The sequence below is a fragment of the Protopterus annectens genome, chromosome 10.part0 (genome assembly GCF_019279795.1).
Source record: "Protopterus annectens isolate FY-2018-M chromosome 10.part0, PAN1.0, whole genome shotgun sequence".
NCBI lineage: Eukaryota > Metazoa > Chordata > Ceratodontiformes > Protopteridae > Protopterus > Protopterus annectens.
This window is the reverse complement of record NC_056744.1, coordinates 1,078,549,282-1,078,570,319: the sequence shown is the minus strand read 5'-3', so window position 1 is coordinate 1,078,570,319 and position 21,038 is coordinate 1,078,549,282. Positions and strand designations below refer to the sequence as shown.

Genomic DNA, 21,038 nt, shown 5'->3' with positions numbered 1-21,038 from the left:
TAGTTCTTCTTTTCCTACTGTTTGATCTTTAACATTAATCAAACCTCATTCATACCTCTTGCTCTTGCATTAAAAGATTTTGACTGTTTTCAAAAATGTTAATCCACATTTTTTTCCATGGAGCTCAAAATAAATCTCTTATCTCCTATCTACTTTGGATTAAAACACTGAACAGTGGAATCAGAATTCATAATTATTCCCCAAGGCTTTGACATAGACAAATGGAGCCCTATCTGAACCCAGTATAATTATCTTTTTTTTTTTTGCATGTACTTCAGTCTTGAAATTAACTGGAAAAGGTGCAAACATTTTTTACTAGTAGTAGTAGTAAGGGTTTAAGAAATATAGGTTGTCAAGAAAGTTTAAAAAGATTAAATTTTTTCCAATTTACTATAGGCAGATAAGATTATATTTGCTTTGGGTATTTAAATGTAGAAATAATAAAGAAATAGAAAATACTTTTAGAATTATGTTTCTAACTCATGAGAGAAGTACTAGGAATAATCAGACCATGATTAAACTGGAAGATTTGAAAACCAGATTAGGCAGGATTTATTTTTTTTCATTTCAGAGCCAGATGAAGATGGAACTCGATCTCTTGAGGGTTAGGCAGGAAAAGAGATTGAAGTAATTCAAAAGAAACTAGATTTGTGATTTGGTGATAAAGTATATTGGTCCAGGTCCTTATGAAAAACAAATAATAATCTTGTTTGAGGTCCTAGGCCAACCTCTAACATTTCAATTGCATTCCAGACAAGGTCATTGTAAACCCTGTCTTCAGCTTCTGCTTATTTGAAACCTAAATAAATATCAGAAGAAGGTTAAACTTGAAAACTAACTGCAAAGTGTCTTTAATGATTTTATTTCAGTATGTTGCATGTCTAATTTAACTAGTGATTGCATCAGTGCATTGCAAGATGTTTTGAAAAGTGAAACTGGGATGGAGAAGGTAGTGATTTGGCACTGAACAAATTTTCTTTGTCTATAATTCCAGTTTATAGTTTTAATATGAAAATGTAAACCCCCTACTGTGTAGCCATGTTCAGCTGTCATGGCATTTCCCATCTTGATCAGTCCTACATTCACTCTTTGCAGTAAGCAGAGTTTTCCTCCTGCCTACTGTCAAATGTTGCACTGGTGCTAAGATTTCTGTCTTCACCCAGCAGTTGAAAAACAGTTTGGCAGCTAACTTTTCTGTGCAGAAAAATATTTTAAAATACACTTGCTCTAAACTGTAAAGTAAAATGAAAGACCATAGTTGCTGGAACAGCAGATACTATATTTTCAGTGTGTGCTGTCTCACATCCACTGCATTTTAGAAGCTTTGTAGAAGTATAGATTTGCAGAGTATGGAAAAAATACAGTGGCAGAAACATTACTGCAACTATTTTCTTTATAAAGCATAAAATATAGTTTAAAGGATGCACATTTTAAATTCCTTTATACTAGTTAACTAAATAATCACACTTAACTAGAGGTTTGGGATGCCGCTAGCCAATTATCCATTCACTCTACCTTGTTGCCCTTTTAGAAAGAAAGCAGTAGTAAGAAACTTTCACTGCTTCTGGAGAGCATGCTTAAGTATTGCTGTGTACTTATATATATATATATATATATATATATATATATATATATTAATAACACACACACATACACGCGCGCGCGTGTATGTGTGTGTGTGTGTGTGTGCGTGTGTGTGTGTGTGTGTGATTCATATTTGACATCACTTGATCTTTGCTGTCCTTTTGTTTGTTCTCCTGTTCATGCGTTTACCTTTTGCTTAGTCATGTCAGAAAATGGTCCTTTGGTCAACTAACTTACCTAGTTAATAAGTAAATAATGCATGTCTTCTCAGAGCACATCCATTGATAGGGAAATCTGACCTGGCATTTACGGCATTCTTTCATGTATTCCTTAGGATGAAGATGGAAAGGGGCTGTCTGATAAAGACATCTGTGCTGAGGTTGATACATTCATGTTTGAAGGACATGACACTACGTCAAGTGGCATTTCATGGATCCTCTACTGTATGGCCATGTACCCAGAACACCAGACAAAATGTAGGGAAGAGATCCAGGAAATTCTTGCTGGAAGAAACACATTGGAGTGGTGAGAATACTCTGTTTTTACTTATTTTTGTTTTACAGTAATAACTCTTCCAATAAAATGAACATACAAAGCAACAATGTGTAAAAGAACTATAGCCATATATCAAATCAGTCATTTCACACAGGAATAACAATCACAAAAAACTGCAGCTATTTATCAAAGTAATCATTTCATGGAAAAATAACAAAATCAAAAACATGAAATGTAAATATAACAAAGAAAATATCAGCCAGCTGACTTCAACAGCATATTGGTTGTGCAATGAAGCAGGTCTCTATAACATACTTATGGTAAACAAAACAGTGTTTTCCTCTTTGCAGGCAGCATCAGTATTTAAAGACAATAACAACAACAACAAAAAAATAATAAGATATTTCTGAAACACAAAATAAATGTAGTCTATTCCAAAGTTGGGAAAAAGTAGCTCTACACCTATGACTTGTGTGGCATCTCTGTGGCCTGCATACCACTCCACTTGTGTGGAAAGACAATCTCAGCTTATATAGTAGACTGTAATCTGAGGTTTTTGACATTTACAACAAATGTCTGCACCACAAAGACCCTGATATTTTAACCAGACCATTTTATTTTGAATGCTGTAAATGTCGAGCTGGGAGATATCTAATCTTTGTCCTTTAGGTAAGTGATTTACCCTATCAGATCTTCAAATAGAGTAAATATTGTGGGTGTTTTTGTGTTAAATTGACTAAACCAAACAGTGGATGCTTTGAAAGGGGGTACCTGATAGACCCAAATCCTGAAAGAACACCATTATTTCCATATACTGTCAAAAAAGTAGTGGTCCAAGAAACCAAAATAGAGAAGTGAAGAATGAGGACAGCAGGCAAACATTCCTGGTAAATTATTTGTGCAAAAACTAAACTAATAAAATAATCCCTGATCCCTTCAGCTGGAGTCTCTATCATAGCATTTGAAGAATTTAATGCATAGGTTAGAATTTCCCTTCCCAAATTAACATTTTCCTGTTATTTGCTTTCTTCCAGTATTGATTCTTATTTGTGGAACAGTTGAGGAAAGTAGACAGGTTAGGCATATGTTTGAAGGTTAAGGAAGTTACCCCTAATCCCAAGTGTTAGGTAAAGCTAAATGTAAGTTCTCTCTGCTCACCCTTAGGGACAGTGAATCCAGTGAGAGTCATGAGCTTTGGCAGGCTTGCTAGCCACTGTGATAGACCAGCAGTTGAGCCCAAGTATGGGAGGAAGACTGCAGGAGGAAGAGTCTAGCTTACTGTTTTAAAAGGTTAACATAACAAAATAGGCCCTACTCTATTCTGAACCACAAGAAGAGTCCACATCCATAAACAGATTCTCAGTTTTTGTATTATGTTTTGTATAGTCTCTCCCTACATTTCCTTAGCTACCATAACAGTATCCTTTTTAATCCATACACCTAAGTATTTCATCTTATCATGCCCCCATAAATATGAGTGTTGCTGAACCAATTCATTAGTGGGTACATAATTTACAGCTATAGCCTTTGTTTTATCTTCATTAACTTTATACCCTGAAAAGAATTTTAAACCATCTCAAAATATTCCACAACATAGAAGTGTCCTTTTCTGGATTTATCATGAACAAAAGAATGCCATTTGCAAAGCCAACTTTACTTGAATACCATACAGAGTAAATCTTTATATTATTTCTGAGTCCCTTATTTTCTTTGCCAGTGGCTTTAAATATAAAGCAAATAACAAAGAAGAAAGAGGATGCCTCTGTCTGGTTCCTCTGTTCAAACACAGCTTATCAGAGAGGAACTCTCTCACCTTAAATCTTGCCTCCAGTCCGTCATATATCCTACTAGTTAACCCTAGTACAGTGAAAGGGAATGCAAATGCTTCCACTGCTCTGCTCATAAAATCGCAGCATACTCTATCAAATACTCTCTCTGTATCAAGACCCAACAACAACAGAGTTATTTTGTTACACTCTACTTCCATCTGGATCATCATTGTTCTATTAATGCTGTTAAATGTTTGCCTCCTCTCCACCAAACCAAAATGATCCATATCTATGAATTTTGGTAGCACATTTGCCATTCTCTTAGCTAATATAGACTTAGACATTTTATAATCAATGTTTAAAATTGAAATTGGAGTTGGTAAAGCTGGGTCTGATGGGTCTTTACCTTCATTGGGTAATACAGCCTCCACTGCTTTCTTCCAAGATGCTGATGCTTCCCGTCCTTTTACAGTACTATTAAATAAAACCTTCCAGATCTTTATCACTTCCTTCCTTCCTGACTTCCACTTGGTATAACATCTGTTCCTAGACACTTCCCTGCAGACTGACCATACATCCCTGTTTTTGTCTCTTCTGCTCCTGTCTTAACTGTTTGTTGTTGAGCCTCATCGTCCTCTAAGTTTATCATAATTAGGTCTTCCACCAATATTTCCATTTATGTCTTTTCTTGGTTTTCACATTTCTGTGCTTTATACAAATGTTCATAACATTTATGAAATACTTCTGTTACCTCTCTAGGATCTCTCACTATTTTTCATGTCATAGGCTCCTTAAATTTGGCAACAACCCTTTCTAATTTCTGTTGCCTAAGCCAGTGTGCTAAAAGTTTTTGTGCTGTGGAGTTATCAAAAGTAGATGTTCATCGTGTTTCACTGTTGCAGTCATTACACTTGGGTTATCCTGCTGGCAAGCTACCCGCAGTCTGCCTGAATTCCAAAGTCTTGGTTCGGCGTCGGTTGCTGTCGCCTTTTCCCTGACGTCAGTGCACCAGGGGTATAAAAGATGCAGCCGACGCCATTTTCTTCAGTCTTTCTTGCCGTGCAGTGCCTGAAGCAAAAGCAGTTCGCAAGTGCCGGTCGGCCGACTCCTAAGATTTTCAAAATCGAATTTCAGATCCGAAGTCTTCATTAAAGCTAAGTACCCTGTTGGGGAAACTTTTTTCTTGCTCCAGACCGATGTCAGAAAAAGTTAACAATTGTATTTCATGTGGGAAGCAAATACCTCATAAGGATTTTCATTCTTACTGTATTCCTTGCCTAGGCCCTGATCACAACGTTGCTAGCTGTCAGTTTTGCTCTAGATTTAACCAACGCGCTATTAAGCGTCGGTACGATTTTGTCTTTCATTACTTTGGCCGAAGATTCGATTATATAATGCCGTCAGAACAACCCACGACCGGAGTTTATAAAAAGTGCAAGGAAAAGAACAGGCATCCGAGGTCCAAAACCGACGACGAGGCTTCTGCTAAGCAAGTCGCCGGTTTGCCGGTTCTCAGTGAGGCACTTTCGCAGCCCCTGACGCCCGCTACCTCAGAGCCACAGGCCGCTGCCGATTCCCACGTGGAGCCAGCTAGGCCTCTGGATACTCAAGGTATTGGACACTCGGAAACTATTCCCTCAGATGGGTCCGGAGCCGCTGAACAGGCATCGGCTTCTGAGGGTGTTTTCAGACCTACACAGTTATATGTAAAGCCTACCTCAGCTTCCAAAGCAAAGATTCAGCAGCTCTAAAGACAAAGAAACAAGTACAGCATTCTCCTGGACAGACTTCCATGCCTAAAAAACAGATGCTCAAAATGGCCGAAGACCTAATTACCTTGATCAGGGGTTCCCATCCCTCTCCTGATAATAGGCCTAGGCAAGAGACTGAATATGAATCTTCAGATCAGGTTTCCATTTCCTCTGACTCCTCTTCTGAGCAAGAATACTCTGTTCCTCCCTATGAGGATTCTGATGCTGAAGAATCTATTCCTTCAGCCTCTCCTCCTGAGGATTTTTCTTTTGGGGAAACCCAGCATACCATGAGGGAGCACTTCCACTGGGACAGCCAAGACTATTCAGAATCAAAGAAAAGGCTTAGAGATTTTCTTTTACTGCCTCAGCACAGGCCTCTTGCTACTCCCCCTGTGTTAGACATTGTAGAGGATGTATTTTCAGAGTCCGGCCTTTCTCCTGACTCTTTACCCCCTGCCCCTGTAAAACCAGACAGATACTACAGGGTTCCAGACTCACATAAATTTCTTTATAAAAACCTTGCTGCTGATCCAGAAACTATTTCTCAAGGTCCCAAAGGGGTCAAGGCTTCTACTGCAAAAAACCCAATCCCCTCTGACAGGGATTCTAGGGCACTAGACAAATGGGGGGAAAAAGTTTACACTTCTGCTACTTTGGCTGTGAGGGCTTTAAATTGTCAATTTCATATGCTTAAATATCAGCAATATTTAATGTCACTGCTAAAACAGAAAATGTTGGCAAATTCTGATTGTGCAGAAAATAAGGAAATGCAGGATTTATTGCATGCAGCTGAACAAGTGGGAAAGCATACATTGCAATGTGGTTTTGATTCTCTAGAGGCCTCTTGCAGGGCCGCAGTTATGGGTTCTGTCATTAGGAGGCATGCTTGGTTAAAGGAACAGATTCTACCTGATCATGTTAAGGCAAAATTACTAGATGCTCCATTACAGCATGATACTTTATTTGGTGTTAAAGCAGAGGAGGTGTTGAAGAAAATGGAGGACAAAGCGAAATCTATGCAAACAGTAAAGGATTTCTTACAGGTACAGCCACCCAGATTTAGCAGGAACTGGCCTAGAAAGAATTGGTCCTTTCCAGTGTCAGACAGACCACAAAGAGACAGATACAGATGCCCTAGAGGCAGATCCCAGCCCCAGGGCTCATACAGGCCTAAACAGTGGGACGCTTCTACCTCCAAAAGCGGAGAAGACAAATCACAGCCATACAGGAAACAGTCCCAATGACTTTCCTCTGCCAGCACCAAGCAATTATCTTTTGACAGCCCCCTTAGGGGGAAAACTAGCACTTTTTTCTCAAAACTGGCACATGATCACCCAGGGCAAATGGGTCTTGAATATAGTGTCCCAGGGCTACAGGTTCCACTTTCACACCCTGCCAAGGGCAAAAGGTATGCCAGACCTGCCACACAATCAATGGGCAGAGGCACAAAAACAAGTTTCATCCCTCATGGACATGAGGGCCATTCAGTGAGTACCACAGCAAGAGCAGGGACAAGGATTTTACTCAAGACTTTTGTTGGTACCCAGAAAGGACAGAGCCTGGAGACCAATACTGGACCTGTCTATTCTAAATACATTTCTGGATGTTCCAAAATTCAAAATGTTGACTTTGCAGCAGCTTCTGCCCATGCTGGACAAGAAGGCTTGGCTTGTAACTTTGGACCTAAAAGAGGCATACCTGCATGTACCAATCAGACAGTCTTGCAGAAGATACTTCACATTTATAGCTGGCTCAATGCACTACCAATTCTCTGCACTGCCCTTTGGCTTATCTACTGCGCCCAGGGACTTCACAAAATGCCTGGCACCAGTAATTGCATACTGCAGACAAAGAGGAATTCAAATATATCCTTACTTGGACGATTGCCTTATTCAAGCAGAGAACAAGGACATTCTACTAGAGCACCTGGTATTTGTAAAAAGATTACTAATTTGCCTAGGGTACACAGTAAACGAAAATAAATCAAAATTAGCACCCTCTCAAGAGATAATATTCCTGGGTGCAAGCTTAAATACAACTGCCTAGATGGCTTATCTCTCATGCCAGACAAACAAAGAAAACTGACTTCTTACTTCACAGTGTTGGCAACAAAGACCCAGTTATCTGCAAGAAAAATTCTGCAGGCTTTGGGCTTCATGGCATCCTGCATTCTGCTAATTCCATATGCCAGACTGCATATGAGGAAACTGCAATGGTATCTAAAAAGTGTTTGGACTCAACATTGCCACAGCCTGGAAACATTGATTACTCTCATTCCTTGCCTTCAGCATGGACTCAGCATTGCCACAGCCTGGAAACATTGATTACCCTCATTCCTTGCTTTCAACAGGAGTTTCAATGGTGGGCACAGTCCTGTCACATCAGCGAGGGACAGCCATTCAACCTACCCACAGCCAGGCAGACACTAACAACAGATGCTTCAGATTATGCCTGGGGGGCCCACATGGCAGGAAAATGTATTCAGGGCACATGGCCTCAAGCCAAATGCATCTACATATCAATCAAAAAGAGATGCTAGCTGTTCAGAATGCCCTGACAGCTTTCAAGGACCTTCTTCATCCAGGACAACTACTGGTAAGGACGGACAATACTACAGTCATATGGTACATAAACAAGCAGGGAGGCACACATTCCTACCCCCTCTGCAGACAAGCCATGACTTTGTGGGATACAGCATTGACTTATCAAGTACATCTGCAAGCACAATTCCTGCCAGGAAGGAAAAATACTCTGGCAGACGAACTAAGCAGAAACATTACGGATCCCCACGAGTGGAAACTGGATCCATAAGACTTCAGCATGATAAGAAAGAAATGGGGATGCCCAGACATAGATCTTTTTGCCTTCCCTCACAACTGCCAACTACAGAGATTCTGCACAAGGACGTATCACAAGCAAGCATGGAAAGTGGATGCTCTATCATTCAGCTGGAAAACCCTAACAGTATATGCCTTTCCTCCTCTGCCTGTCCTTCCCAAGGTACTCCTAAAGGTCAGACAAGAGAAGACAAAATTATTCTGATTGCCCCAGACTGGCCCCGCCAGCACTGGTACCCAATCCTAAAGAGCTTGTCTCAAGGCCCAGCCTGGACATTGCCTCTAATTCCTCACTTACTGACCCAACGAAACAATCAGATCCTGCACAACCAACTCAGGACCCTAAATCTGGCAGCATGGCGAATAATGTAGCCATTCAGAACACACCTCTCTCTAAAGCAGTGATGGATGTTATTTTGGAGGCCAGGAGGCCAAGTACCAGAAAATCTTATAGAGAAAAATGGAAGAGATTCTGTGCTTGGAACCAAGCACAAGGAATTGACACGCTTGTACCAAACATTCCTCAGATTTTACAATACCTGACTGAGATGCTGGACAAAGGCCTATCCTTCTCATCAATTAAAGTCCATGCCTCTGCCATTTCAGCTCATTACAATACGGAACCACCTATTTTTTCTCAAACATTGCTAAGGCAGTACCTCAGAGGGGCCAAAAACATAAGACCTCCAAGGAGAGCACCAATACCTGCATGGGACCACAATTATGTCTTGGAGAAACTCACACTGCCACCTTTTGAGCCAGCCAATACAGCTGAAATAAAATTCTTATTTTGGAAAACAGCTCTGCTCCTAGCAATAACCTCTGCAAGATGAGTCTCAGAGTTACAGGCTCTCATGGCTGTGGAACCTTTTATCATTTTCTATCCAGATAGGGTTTCTCTGAGGACTAACCCGACATTTATGCCTAAGGTAGTGTCCAGTGTGGCCCTTAACCACACCATTCATTTGCCTACTTTTTATCCAAACCCAGAGAATAAGGGTGAGAGACTCCTACATTCTTTGGACATGCACAGACAACTATGCTTCTACTTGGACAGAAATAAGGCTTTTAGAAAGACTGAGCAACCTTTAGTGGCATATGCTGCAGGATCACAAGGAAAGCCTATCTCAAAGCAGACTATTTCGAAATTGATAGGCCACTGCATTCGATTCTGTTATTCACAACATGGCAAATCAATCCCTAAGGGCATTAGGCTACATTCTATCAGAGCAGCAGCCACTTCAGCAGCCTTCCTCAGAGGAGTACCAACCAAAGACATTTTAGAGGCTGCAACTTGGAGTTCAATGCACACTTTCACCAAGCATTACCATTTACCCCTCTACTCTAAATCCAGAGCAGGCTTTGCCACTGCAGTTTTGCAGGGCCTTATAGCTTCTCCTAATCCTATCTAGACCCAGCTACCCTACCTCAGCTTTGGGATTCAACCCAAGTGTAATAACTGCAACAGTGAAACAGGATGAACATAGTACAGTTGTGTACCTACCATAAATGTAGATGTTCGAATGTATTCACTGTTGCAGTCCAGGTTACCCACCCACCATCCCCCTTTTCTCTGCTGGGACTTATCTGTACTTCTCTATCCTATACAACCTATGTGGTGTATTTGCTTGTAGATGAAGGAAATGTTTATGTTATTGCATCCATACTTATTGGCATAAATTTTTAGCCTACCAATTTGGGGGCACCTGACATCTGGGGCAAGAAAAACTGAAGAAAATGGCATCAGCTGCATCTTTTATACCCCTGGCGCACTGACGTCAGGGAAGAGGCGACAGCAACCGACGCCGGACCAAGACTTTGGAATTCAGGCCGACTGCGGGTAGCCTGCCAGCAGGATAACCCAAGTGTAATGACTGCAACAGTGAATACACTCGAACATCTACATTTATGGTAGGTACACAACTGTACTTTGCTTAACAGTAATCTTTCTAAACTCGTTTATTTATTTATTTGTTTATTTATTGAAATTTGTTTACTGGGTTAGTCTGACTGGCTCTAAACATACCATTTTTCAGCAGAGACATGGGAGAAAAGCTCCAGTGCATAAATACAATTTACAATTAAGGATTATACTTATTGACAGTTATCAAGCTATGCAAAGTCTAAATGAAAGAAAGATGTATTATATAATGGTATATAACACAATTTTAAAACAGCAATGCAATATGGTGTAATTTCGTGATAGTATCTTGTAACATGATGGAACTGTAAATATGTGAAGTTATAAGGAAAAAAAAAACAAAATGAGAAAAAAATAACAATATATACACTTTTGAAAAGTTGAGGTGCAGGTTGATAAACTGACAGTAGGAAAAGAGGAGGTAAAATGAGAAAAGTAAGAAAAGAGAAAATAAAGCAGAAATATAAGTGAAAAATAAGAAGAGGAAAGAACACATGTAGATAAGAAACAGTGAATCTTATAGATGAAAAGAGGAGGAGATTGAAGTATAGTAGTGTGTGTAAGGATACCTTGGGAAAAAGCAGACAGACAAAAAAATCAAAATAGGATAAGAAAATGGAAAGTTGAATTCACAAGATGTATGACCTTTGATTCTATTGGAAGTAGTGGTTTGTAAGCTCTGACTGTTAAGTTAAATAGGTTTAACTAAGAGATTAGCAGTAGCATGAGCGTGCACCCAGCAGGTACTGCGTTCGGTAAGTATTATCCAAATATTATCATTATCATGTAGAGTATCCACAAATTATTTTTCTAATACTGTGGAAATCTTCCTTATAAAGAGGAGTTTGAGAGATCTGCTGTACAATTTAAAGTACTTTTGCTGTAAAGTTTATTTATGATAGTGGACCACAAGCTTGGTTTGTGTTTGAATTTTCCATTATACTTTGTTATGGTGGGGGCTGCTCTAAGTATATTTCTAAATGGGTGTAGATTTCCTTTGTGATGCTTGCTGTTGGCCTGAGATCAGAGGTTGTGCCAGTCATAAGTGAATTTTGATATTTTGTCATAGAGTACGATGAGGGTGACACATTTGTAGTCCTAAAATTTGGTAGGGTTTGCTGTAGAAACTTTTTGGGCTTTGAATGAGAAGGTCACAAGTTTGTGGTTAGACTTCACTGGGAAGGAGACACCAGAGGATTGGTTTAAGAGGCAGCCATATTTGTAGGGGTCAGGGCAAGAATGCTGCATCATCTACTAGGCTTGTTTATCAACTGTTCAAAGGAGGAGGTTTTTATTTAGTCTAATAATTTTTGGGCATATCCTACATTGGGGGTATAGGTGTATCATTTTCTGAATAGTGGTTAGTCACCTGCAATAATGGAGATTTTGCTAACAGGGACATCATTTTAAAACATTGTGGAATCTTCTGTGGTCATCAGGAGTATAAAAAAGGTATTCTGTAGCAAACTATTTAATTTGTTGTTCAGTTTGAGGGTCCCTGGGGATCTACTGGAGGTAATGTATTTCTTGACAAATAGAGACTGCACCACAGTTACCACTGAGTCTGAAGGTATGAAAAGTGCAAAACCGTCTGAGTGCTGTCGTATTTAAACCAGGTAACTATGCTGGTATAGGTGTTTTGCAAATGCAGGAGTGACTTAACATCAAGCAATTTATTACTCAGATATCTGGTGCTGAGGAAAACTAGCCTAATGTAATCTGATTTCAGGGCTGATATGTTAGTTATATTGGAATGCCCATCTGAAATCTGCATAAAAAGGCATCGTGGACAGCAAAGGCTTTAGAGTATGAGGATGTCTTTGAACAAGAGTGCAGGCCTTCCTTAGCAAAGCAAGCTGGACTATCAAGTATCTTGTCCCATGCTGACACATACTTAGATCCCCTGGAATGACAGCAGCAATTTAACCAGGTACTGAAACCCATTATCTTTTCTTTGTTTAGGAAATAGTGTTTTTCTGATTTTTTTTCAACAGCATGCATTCATTCTTTCTTTCATTTATTTATTGTTTGTGCTGACTGGGCGTGTGGGCTAGTCCTGGGACCTCCTGCAGCTATGACCAAGGGCAGAAGTACAGCAAATTACAAAGTTAATATGATTTACAGCACAGAGTACAGTATTTGTAGTTTAAAGAATTACAAATTATGAATTTCAGCATTATAGTTCTACAACGTATGTGACATCAAGTTATTTATGTTGGAATACAGTGTTTGATTTCTATAGGTGGTACAAAGAAAAATGGCTCCAAAAGGACAAATAACAAAAACCAAGTGAGTTCCCAAATAAGAGCTGGAGTGGATGAACGTAAAACCACGTAGTTTATTCACAAGTTGCACAGAATAAAAAAGAGGCACAGAATGAACGCTGCTATTGATACAAATGCGTTTTCGTATACACACTTCTTCAGAAACTAATAACACATGTGAATCCTCTCAATTAAATACTGTGACGACCCTCAAACTGTGTTAACTATTGGATGACAAATCAACTACTTAATTTAAATAAATTGAATGGGATTTTTTTAAAAAAACAACTCTTTAATTATACAAATATATAAAATTTAATTCTAAAAAACTAATTTTAAACAATGTTGGACTCATCTTTTCCAATTCAGTAGTACCAACTCTCTTAATTTGATCAAGAATTATATTAAAAAATGTTAAAAAATATATATATGTTTGACAAGAATGTGTCGATTTAATTCTGTATCCAAAGTTTCCATAAACACCATACAATACTGACCTCTAGTGGAGAAATTAAACTTCAATTTATATGACATAATTATAATTTGGCAGATCTCAGCTTTAATACTGGTGTAATGGAGAGCATATCATTGAGTCCGGGTTCCCTAGTGGCTTCCAAAATGATTTGCCAATATAGTTCCAGGTACTCTAATTTTGCTTCCCACATACCTCCCCTTATTTCTTTTGGCACAATCTGCAGAAAAAAAAGGAAAATGACGCTTGTGTACATGTTAACTTATGTTGATACAGTGCATTTTTAGAATTCGCCTTATTAATTTCATAATGGTGTTCATAGATTCTGGTCCTTAATTTACGTTCTGTTTTTCCAACGTAAAAGGAATCACATTCATTACATGAAACTAAATAGACTAAACCACTACTATTACAGTTTGCATATCCCTTGCTCATAATAACTGTTTCTACTGGGAATTTCAACTGAGATTGTATTCATAATGTGTGTACATTGGGAGCATGCCCCGCATTTGTATGTACCATGCTTTGAACGGGTATCGTTTTGTCATTTCCCTGCCCTGTACTCAAAAAGACTTTTAAAATTCATCCCCTTTCTGTAGATGAACTGTAGTTGTCCGAGTACTGTTGGTGTAATGTCAGTGATCTGCATAAATTTGTCCCACTCCTGAGAGACCACCCTCTTGATGATGTTGGAATCACCGTTATAATATAAAATAAACAAATCTTTGTGTTGTTTGGTTTCTTTATCAGAAATCGAAGGTGGGGGTTCACTGATATCGTGACCCAATATGGGAGCAAATCTAGTCTTCCTACCTATACTCACTTCATCAATTAACTGCTGTATTAATTCAAGGGGGTAACCTCTATTAATGAACATATCACTGATATTGTGACATTCTGCTTGGAAGTCTGTTTCTTTTGAGGTCATTCTACTGACCCTGACCAGCTGTCCCTTAATGAGATTTTTCTTTTGAAAATAAGGGTGACCACTGTTAAAATGAAGATATGAATTTGAGAAAGTTTTCTTTCTAAAAATTTTTGAACAAAAACTTCCATTTTCCTTAGAAATACACACGTCCAGAAAATAAAGAATATCCTTATCCATAGAGTAAGTGAATTTAAGAAAATTAGTAGTACTTTGTGCATATTTCAAAAATTCAAAAAACTTATCCTCAGTATCCGTCCATAACAGGCAAATGTCATCTAAAAAACATTTGTATAATGACCAACAGTCCTTAAACCTACTATTGAGAATAAATTTGAATTCCCAACAGGAAAGAATAATGTTAGCATATGTAGGGGCACAACTTGCCCCCATCGCTACTCCTTGGTTTTGTTTGTAAAATTCTCCTTCAAAATACATGAAGTTATTATTTAACAAAACTTCCATGAGAAGGAGAATGTTGTTAAAATCGTTGTGTGGGAAATTCCCAAATGTTAACATAAATTCTTCTAACCAGTTCAACCCTGTATCATGCGGTATACAACCAAAGAGATCAACTATATCCAATGTAATGAATATTATGTTGTCACTATAAACTACAGATTTTAACTGTCTCAGAAAGTCCCACGAATCTTTGAGAACCGTGGTCCCTACATATGCTAGTTCTTTAAGTTTACTGTCCAAATATTGAGCAATGGGTGCTGTAATTGCACATTCAGATAAAACAACCGCACCATCAGAATCATGCAACCCGATAAGGGGGGCGGCACGGTAATTATGGACAGTATTGAATACGAATCCAAAATGAAAAATGAACATCAGAATTCATCCAAATACAGTTTAGCTTCAATTAATGAGATCAATATTGCCACCTCGAAGATTCACTTGACATTGGATGACCTATTATTGGAAGGTTCCATTGATTTTGATACACATAAATTCTTAGTCAATAAATTACCTAGGGCTCCTTCGGTTTTTGGCATTCCAAAGGTTCACAAAAGTCCATTAGATCCACCTTTAAGGTTGGTTGTTTCATCTGAAGGTGCAATTACAGCACCCATTGCTCAATATTTGGACAGTAAACTTAAAGAACTAGCATATGTAGGGACCACGGTTCTCAAAGATTCGTGGGACTTTCTGAGACAGTTAAAATCTGAAGTTTATAGTGACAACATAATATTCATTACATTGGATATAGTTGATCTCTTTGGTTGTATACCGCATGATACAGGGTTGAACTGGTTAGAAGAATTTATGTTAACATTTGGGAATTTCCCACACAACAATTTTAACAACATTCTCCTTCTCATGGAAGTTTTGTTAAATAATAACTTCATGTATTTTGAAGGAGAATTTTACAAACAAACCAAGGAGTAGCGATGGGGGCAAGTTGTGCCCCTACATATGCTAACATTATTCTTTCCTGTTGGGAATTCAAATTTATTCTCAATAGTAGGTTTAAGGATTGTTGGTCATTATACAAATGTTTTTTAGATGACATTTGCCTGTTATGGACGGATACTGAGGATACGTTTTTTGAATTTTTGAAATATGCACAAAGTACTACTAATTTTCTTAAATTCACTTACTCTATGGATAAGGATATTCTTTATTTTCTGGATGTGTGTATTTCTAAGGAAAATTGAAGTTTTTGTTCAAAAATTTTTAGAAAGAAAACTTTCTCAAATTCATATCTTCATTTTAACAGTGGTCACCCTTATTTTCAAAAGAAAAATCTCATTAAGGGACAGCTGGTCAGGGTCAGTAGAATGGCCTCAAAAGAAACAGACTTCCAAGCAGAATGTCACAATATCAGTGATATGTTCATTAATAGAGGTTACCCCCTTGAATTAATACAGCAGTTAATTGATGAAGTGATTATAGGTAGGAAGACTAGATTTGCTCCCATATTGGGTCAAGATATCAGTGAACCCCCACCTTCGATTTCTGATAAAGAAACCAAACAACACAAAGATTTGTTTATTTTAGATTATAACGGTGATTCCAACATCATCAAGAGGGTGGTCTCTCAGGAGTGGGACAAATTTATGCAGATCACTGACATTACACCAACAGTACTCGGACAACTACAGTTCATCTACAGAAAGGGGATGAATTTTAAAAGTCTTTTTGAGTACAGGGCAGGGAAACGACAAAACGATACCCATACGAAGCACGGTACATACAAATGTGGGGCATGCTCCCAATGTACACACATTATGAATACAATCTCAGTTGAAATTCCCAGTAGAAACAGAGTTAATATGAGCAAGGGATATGCAAACTGTAATAGTAGTGGTTTAGTCTATTTAGTTTCATGTAATGAATGTGATTCCTTTTACATTGGAAAAACAGAACTTAAATTAAGGACCAGAATCTATGAACACCATTATGAAATTAATAAGGCGAATTCTAAAAATGCACTGTATCGACATAAGTTAACATGTACACAAGCGTCATTTTCCTTTTTTGTTCTGGAGATTGTGCCAAAAGAAATAAGAGGAGGTATGTGGGAAGCAAAATTAGAGTACCGGCAACTATATTGGCAAATCATTTTGGAAGCCACTAGGGAACCCGGACTCAATGATATGCTCTCCATTACACCAGTATTAAAGCTGAGATCTGCCAAATTATAATTATGTCATATACATTGAAGTTTAATTTTTCCACTTGAGGTCAGTATTGTATGGTGTTTATGGAAACTTTGGATATAGAATTAAATTGACACATTCTTGTCAAACATATATATATTTTTTTAACATTTTTTAATATAATTCTTCATCAAATTAAGAGAGTTGGTACTACTGAATTGGAAAAGATGAGTCCAACATTGTTTAAAATTAATTTTTTAGAATTAAATTTTATATATTTGTATAATTAAAGAGTTGTTTTTTTAAAAAAATCCCATTCAATTTATTTAAATTAAGTAGTTGATTTGTCATCCAATAGTTATCACAGTTTGAGGGTCGTCACAGTATTTAATTGAGAGGATTCACATGTGTTATTAGTTTCTGAAGAAGTGTGTATACGAAAACGCATTTGTATCAATAGCAGCGTTCATTCTGTGCCTCTTTGTGATTCTGTGCAACTTGTGAATAAACTACGTGGTTTTACGTTCATCCACTCCAGCTCTTATTTGGGTACCCGCTTGGTTTTTGTTATAGGCGGTACAAAACTGATTTGTCTTACATGACAGTACAACACCATTCTAGGCCTGGAGAACTAAGTTTTAAAACTTACAGGGAAAAGTAGTGGTAGGGTATCAGGGTCTATATTATACCATCGAAGTTGCAAAACTTTGAATGTTATAATATTGAACCAACTACATCGAAGGATGAAAATAGTGAAGCCCTGGAACATCGAATTCTTACCTAGGCAAGATTTTGGTGGGCCGTTCCATGGCTTTGCTATTTCCTCCACTGTGGTGCGATAGTTACGGACCTTAGAGTTAGGGTGCAGGTTAAGGTAAGTGGATAGGTAGGAATGTATGTATGGTTTAGTGTAGGGTAGGAAGTAGGATTTTGTTACGTGTATGTGTGTGTTTTAGTTTGTTTGTGTATAGTTTCGTACGGGTAAGTGTGCGATAGTTACGGACCTTAGGGTTTGGCTGCAGGTTAAGGTTAGTGGATAGATAGGAATGTGTGTGGTTTATTTATTTTGGTGTGGCTGTGTTATGTGTATCTTTCTCAGAACAGCAAATTTTTTCCCTGGGAATAAATTCGCTATTCTGAGTGTTTGATGTTATCATATTTTCGAAATTCCAAGTTTGAACTTATGGTGTTTGATATTTTGGAATTTTGAATATATGATATAGACCGGGGTATCATTTTTATTAAATTAGTAGGAAAAGAAGGAGAGAGTGGAGGAATAGAAAAAAAACTTGCGAGTGTGTGCGGGGTTATGTACATATTTGCACAGCTTTCCTTTGCCTTATGTTAATTTTAAGACATCAGTAATGCAATTTGAAGTATGCCATCTACTTTTCAGCCTTTTGTCTAGTAAGACTTGTATTGATTAGAGATAGTTTCTACAATGGAGAATTATTACGGTCAAGAACTCTAAGATGACAGTACTCATAGCTTTTGCTATTACTTTCTCATAACTTTTTTTATTGTTTGGGTAGTTCTCTCCATTTTTTCCTTTTCATTAAAACTGAACAGACTTAGTGTGATACGTTTGAACTCCCAGTTATGCATTTTCACATGGATCTCTTTTTCATATCTATTACTTTAAAATTCTTGACTTCTGCACTACAGCTTGCTGTTAGATATAGCAATATCAGGTATCCCATCTTTGGAAAACAGAGTTTTATGCACTAGTGTCAGTTGTATGTGTTGATATGTCAGTTTGATTTTTTGGGACTCTTGGAATAATCTACATGGATTCTTTGAAAGGTCTATGTTACATGAATGAATTATCAAAATGTCGAGTACAACATACTCGACAACCTTTGATCGAACATTCATGTAATTGGAAACTCCAAATCTCGAAATTTGGAGTTCCAAAATGTTTTGGTCGGCCATCCTAGTCAGTGTAGCGTGTGACTTAGACATGCTACACTGTTCGAAATGGCTAGGTAAGAGGCTGCTTTGTTTAATATAACAACTTCGAGATCGCTGTACATTGGGGAAAGGGCAATTTCCCGGTAATCGCTTGTTGCTTTGTGTTAAAAGTAGGTGTGTTTGTGTAGGTTTGTAAGTGTTTGAATGATGTGAGTATGTAGGGTTTTGTATGCATTGGTTGTATGCGTGTGTTTTGTATGTTAGTGTAGGGAAGGTGTGGGACAAACAAAATATTTTGATTTTGTTTATTTTAGGGTTTTAAGGTTCTGAGGTTTTGAACTTTTGATCATAGTGTGTCGAGCATGGTGTACGTGACATTATGATTGTTCGTACTTTTAACATAGATCCTCCTTGAACTGCAACAAACCTGTACCACCCAGCTCAGTGGATCAATGCATATCTGGGCATGTTAGCAACTTTTCCTTTGGAGTGTTACTATGATATCCATAGCATATGGCAAAGCTGTACATTAATTGCTTGGTCAACTTTCTTGGAGAGTACATTCTGTCTTCTTCTTATTTTTCATTCATTCAGTTGTTCATTCATTCTTTCATTGAAACAACCACCTCATTTAGATCCTTCATCATTTGGCTCCCCAGTCCCTCAACTTGCAGGAGCACTTTGAAAAAGTGAAATCCAAAATCAGCCATCTCCTATTCTTAGCCCGTAGAATATCGAAATTCATTTCAGCACCATCAAGGGTAACTATAGGCAAAGATGTCCAGTGCTTGTACAACTGGAATATGGCTTGCTTTTGTTTACCACCACCTCAAACAAAAATGCAACAACTCCTTGGATGTTATCAAATAAAATATTGCATTTTATCACCAGTTCTCCTCTGCACGAACATCACTACTACACACTGTCCAAGGCTGACTGGTCCTTGTAAAAGCCAGTACCAACCTTCCAGTTTTTAGTCTGTTCCAGCAGGGACATCTCACCCCCTCTTGCAATGATAATCATTGCAGCCACTCCAGCCTGCAGCCTTAGGAGCCAGTCTACTTGTGGCCTTGTACTGCAAAACCCTACTACAAAACTGCATTGTTCAGACCACAGTTTCTCTATAACTGCTCCCAAACTGTTAGTCTCTCTGTCACTAGACAAAACAAACTACTTTTAGTTTCAAACCTGACTTCTAACAGTATGTAATAAAACATTATAAAGGTGAATGTTAAAGTGCAGGGAACCGCTCGTAGTTAACTTCTCATTTTACACTCTTCCTATCGCTGCTCTTTACTATTACATTAAGGGACTGTGCCTTGTGTAAATATTTACACTCCTCATCCAGTAACTGCCTCAAGAACGGGTCAAAATGAAATAATGCCCTACCGTAAGCTCTTCTCATAGACACCGCCCATGAATGCTGTACCAACCTGCCAATTACTATGGACCAATCTGCCAAATGTCCTCCGGAATGACTGCTGGATGCAATGCCACTGTTGGGGGTCACCTGCCAAAACCTGTAAAACTGAAAACGTGACAAGCTATCAGCTATCTCATTTTTAACCCCAGGCACTGCAATGCTGTGAAGAAAAAGTTAATCATCAAACTTTGCAACACCAGATGTGATAGTGTTCAATCTCGCCGTTTGTTCTTACACATGGGTTCGGAGCCGATCCTCGGCTCCGTGCCGGCCTCTTGCAAGCTCTGCATCGAGAAGAAGCTCGAGACAATCTAATACCCACAATCCCCCTCTGCCTTTACCTCAGATCTAGTTTGCCGCTGCTGCATTCGCATCGTTGGGAGCTAGCTCGAGGGTTTTCTAAGCTAAGATATAACTTTTTGTTGTATTTTACTAAGAATCTTATTTAACTTGATATTGTTAGTATAACCTGGTGTGATTGTGTTCTGGTTCCGTAGTTCTTTGGTACCGTTAACCCTTTTATCGGTATTTTTGTACCGGGGCCTACACCCTTACCATTTACTGCTATATTGAGTCAAATTTACCTGATTGTGACTAACCGGATTTGACATTTACCTGATTGTGACATTTACCTAATTGTGACTATTTTAACCGGATTTGACTGTGTTTTTGTTTCTAGACTTGTTTATTACCTACAATGTCTGAGAAGGCAAAGTCTGGTTTCAAGCGTTGTCAGTGTGGCCAAAAAATGTCGGTCACTGACAACCATAGTTCCTGTGTCTACTGCCTTGGCCCTCTCCACTTACAAGAGGATTGCTCCATTTGTCACTCTTTCAGTGGGAGGGTCATGACAGATAGGCGCAGGAAACTAATGGACAGGGGTCTGTTGAAACCAGCTTTCCAGGAGGCTTTGGATGCTTCTGACCAGGCATCGAAGTCCTCTAAGGAATCGAAGACTTCGGAGCCCAAGTCATCGGCTCCGAGCTCTTCTTCTAAGGTTAGATCACCGGTTCCACAGACTTCGGGCCCAGTGTTCAACTGGTGTCGGTTCCTGAGCCTCGAGTCTTGGAACCG

At 38.5% G+C, this 21,038-nt stretch overlaps 1 protein-coding gene across 1 annotated transcript in view; it reads left to right on the top strand.

Moving 5' to 3' along the window:
• LOC122813483 (cytochrome P450 4B1-like) overlaps positions 1–21,038 on the top strand; it is a 517,660-nt gene that overhangs the window by 331,158 nt on the left and 165,464 nt on the right. Inside the window, exon 8 of the mRNA XM_044085822.1 lies at positions 1,919–2,109. Within this exon, the coding sequence (XP_043941757.1) occupies positions 1,919–2,109 (191 nt within the window). The remainder of the gene's footprint in view (positions 1–1,918; positions 2,110–21,038) is intronic.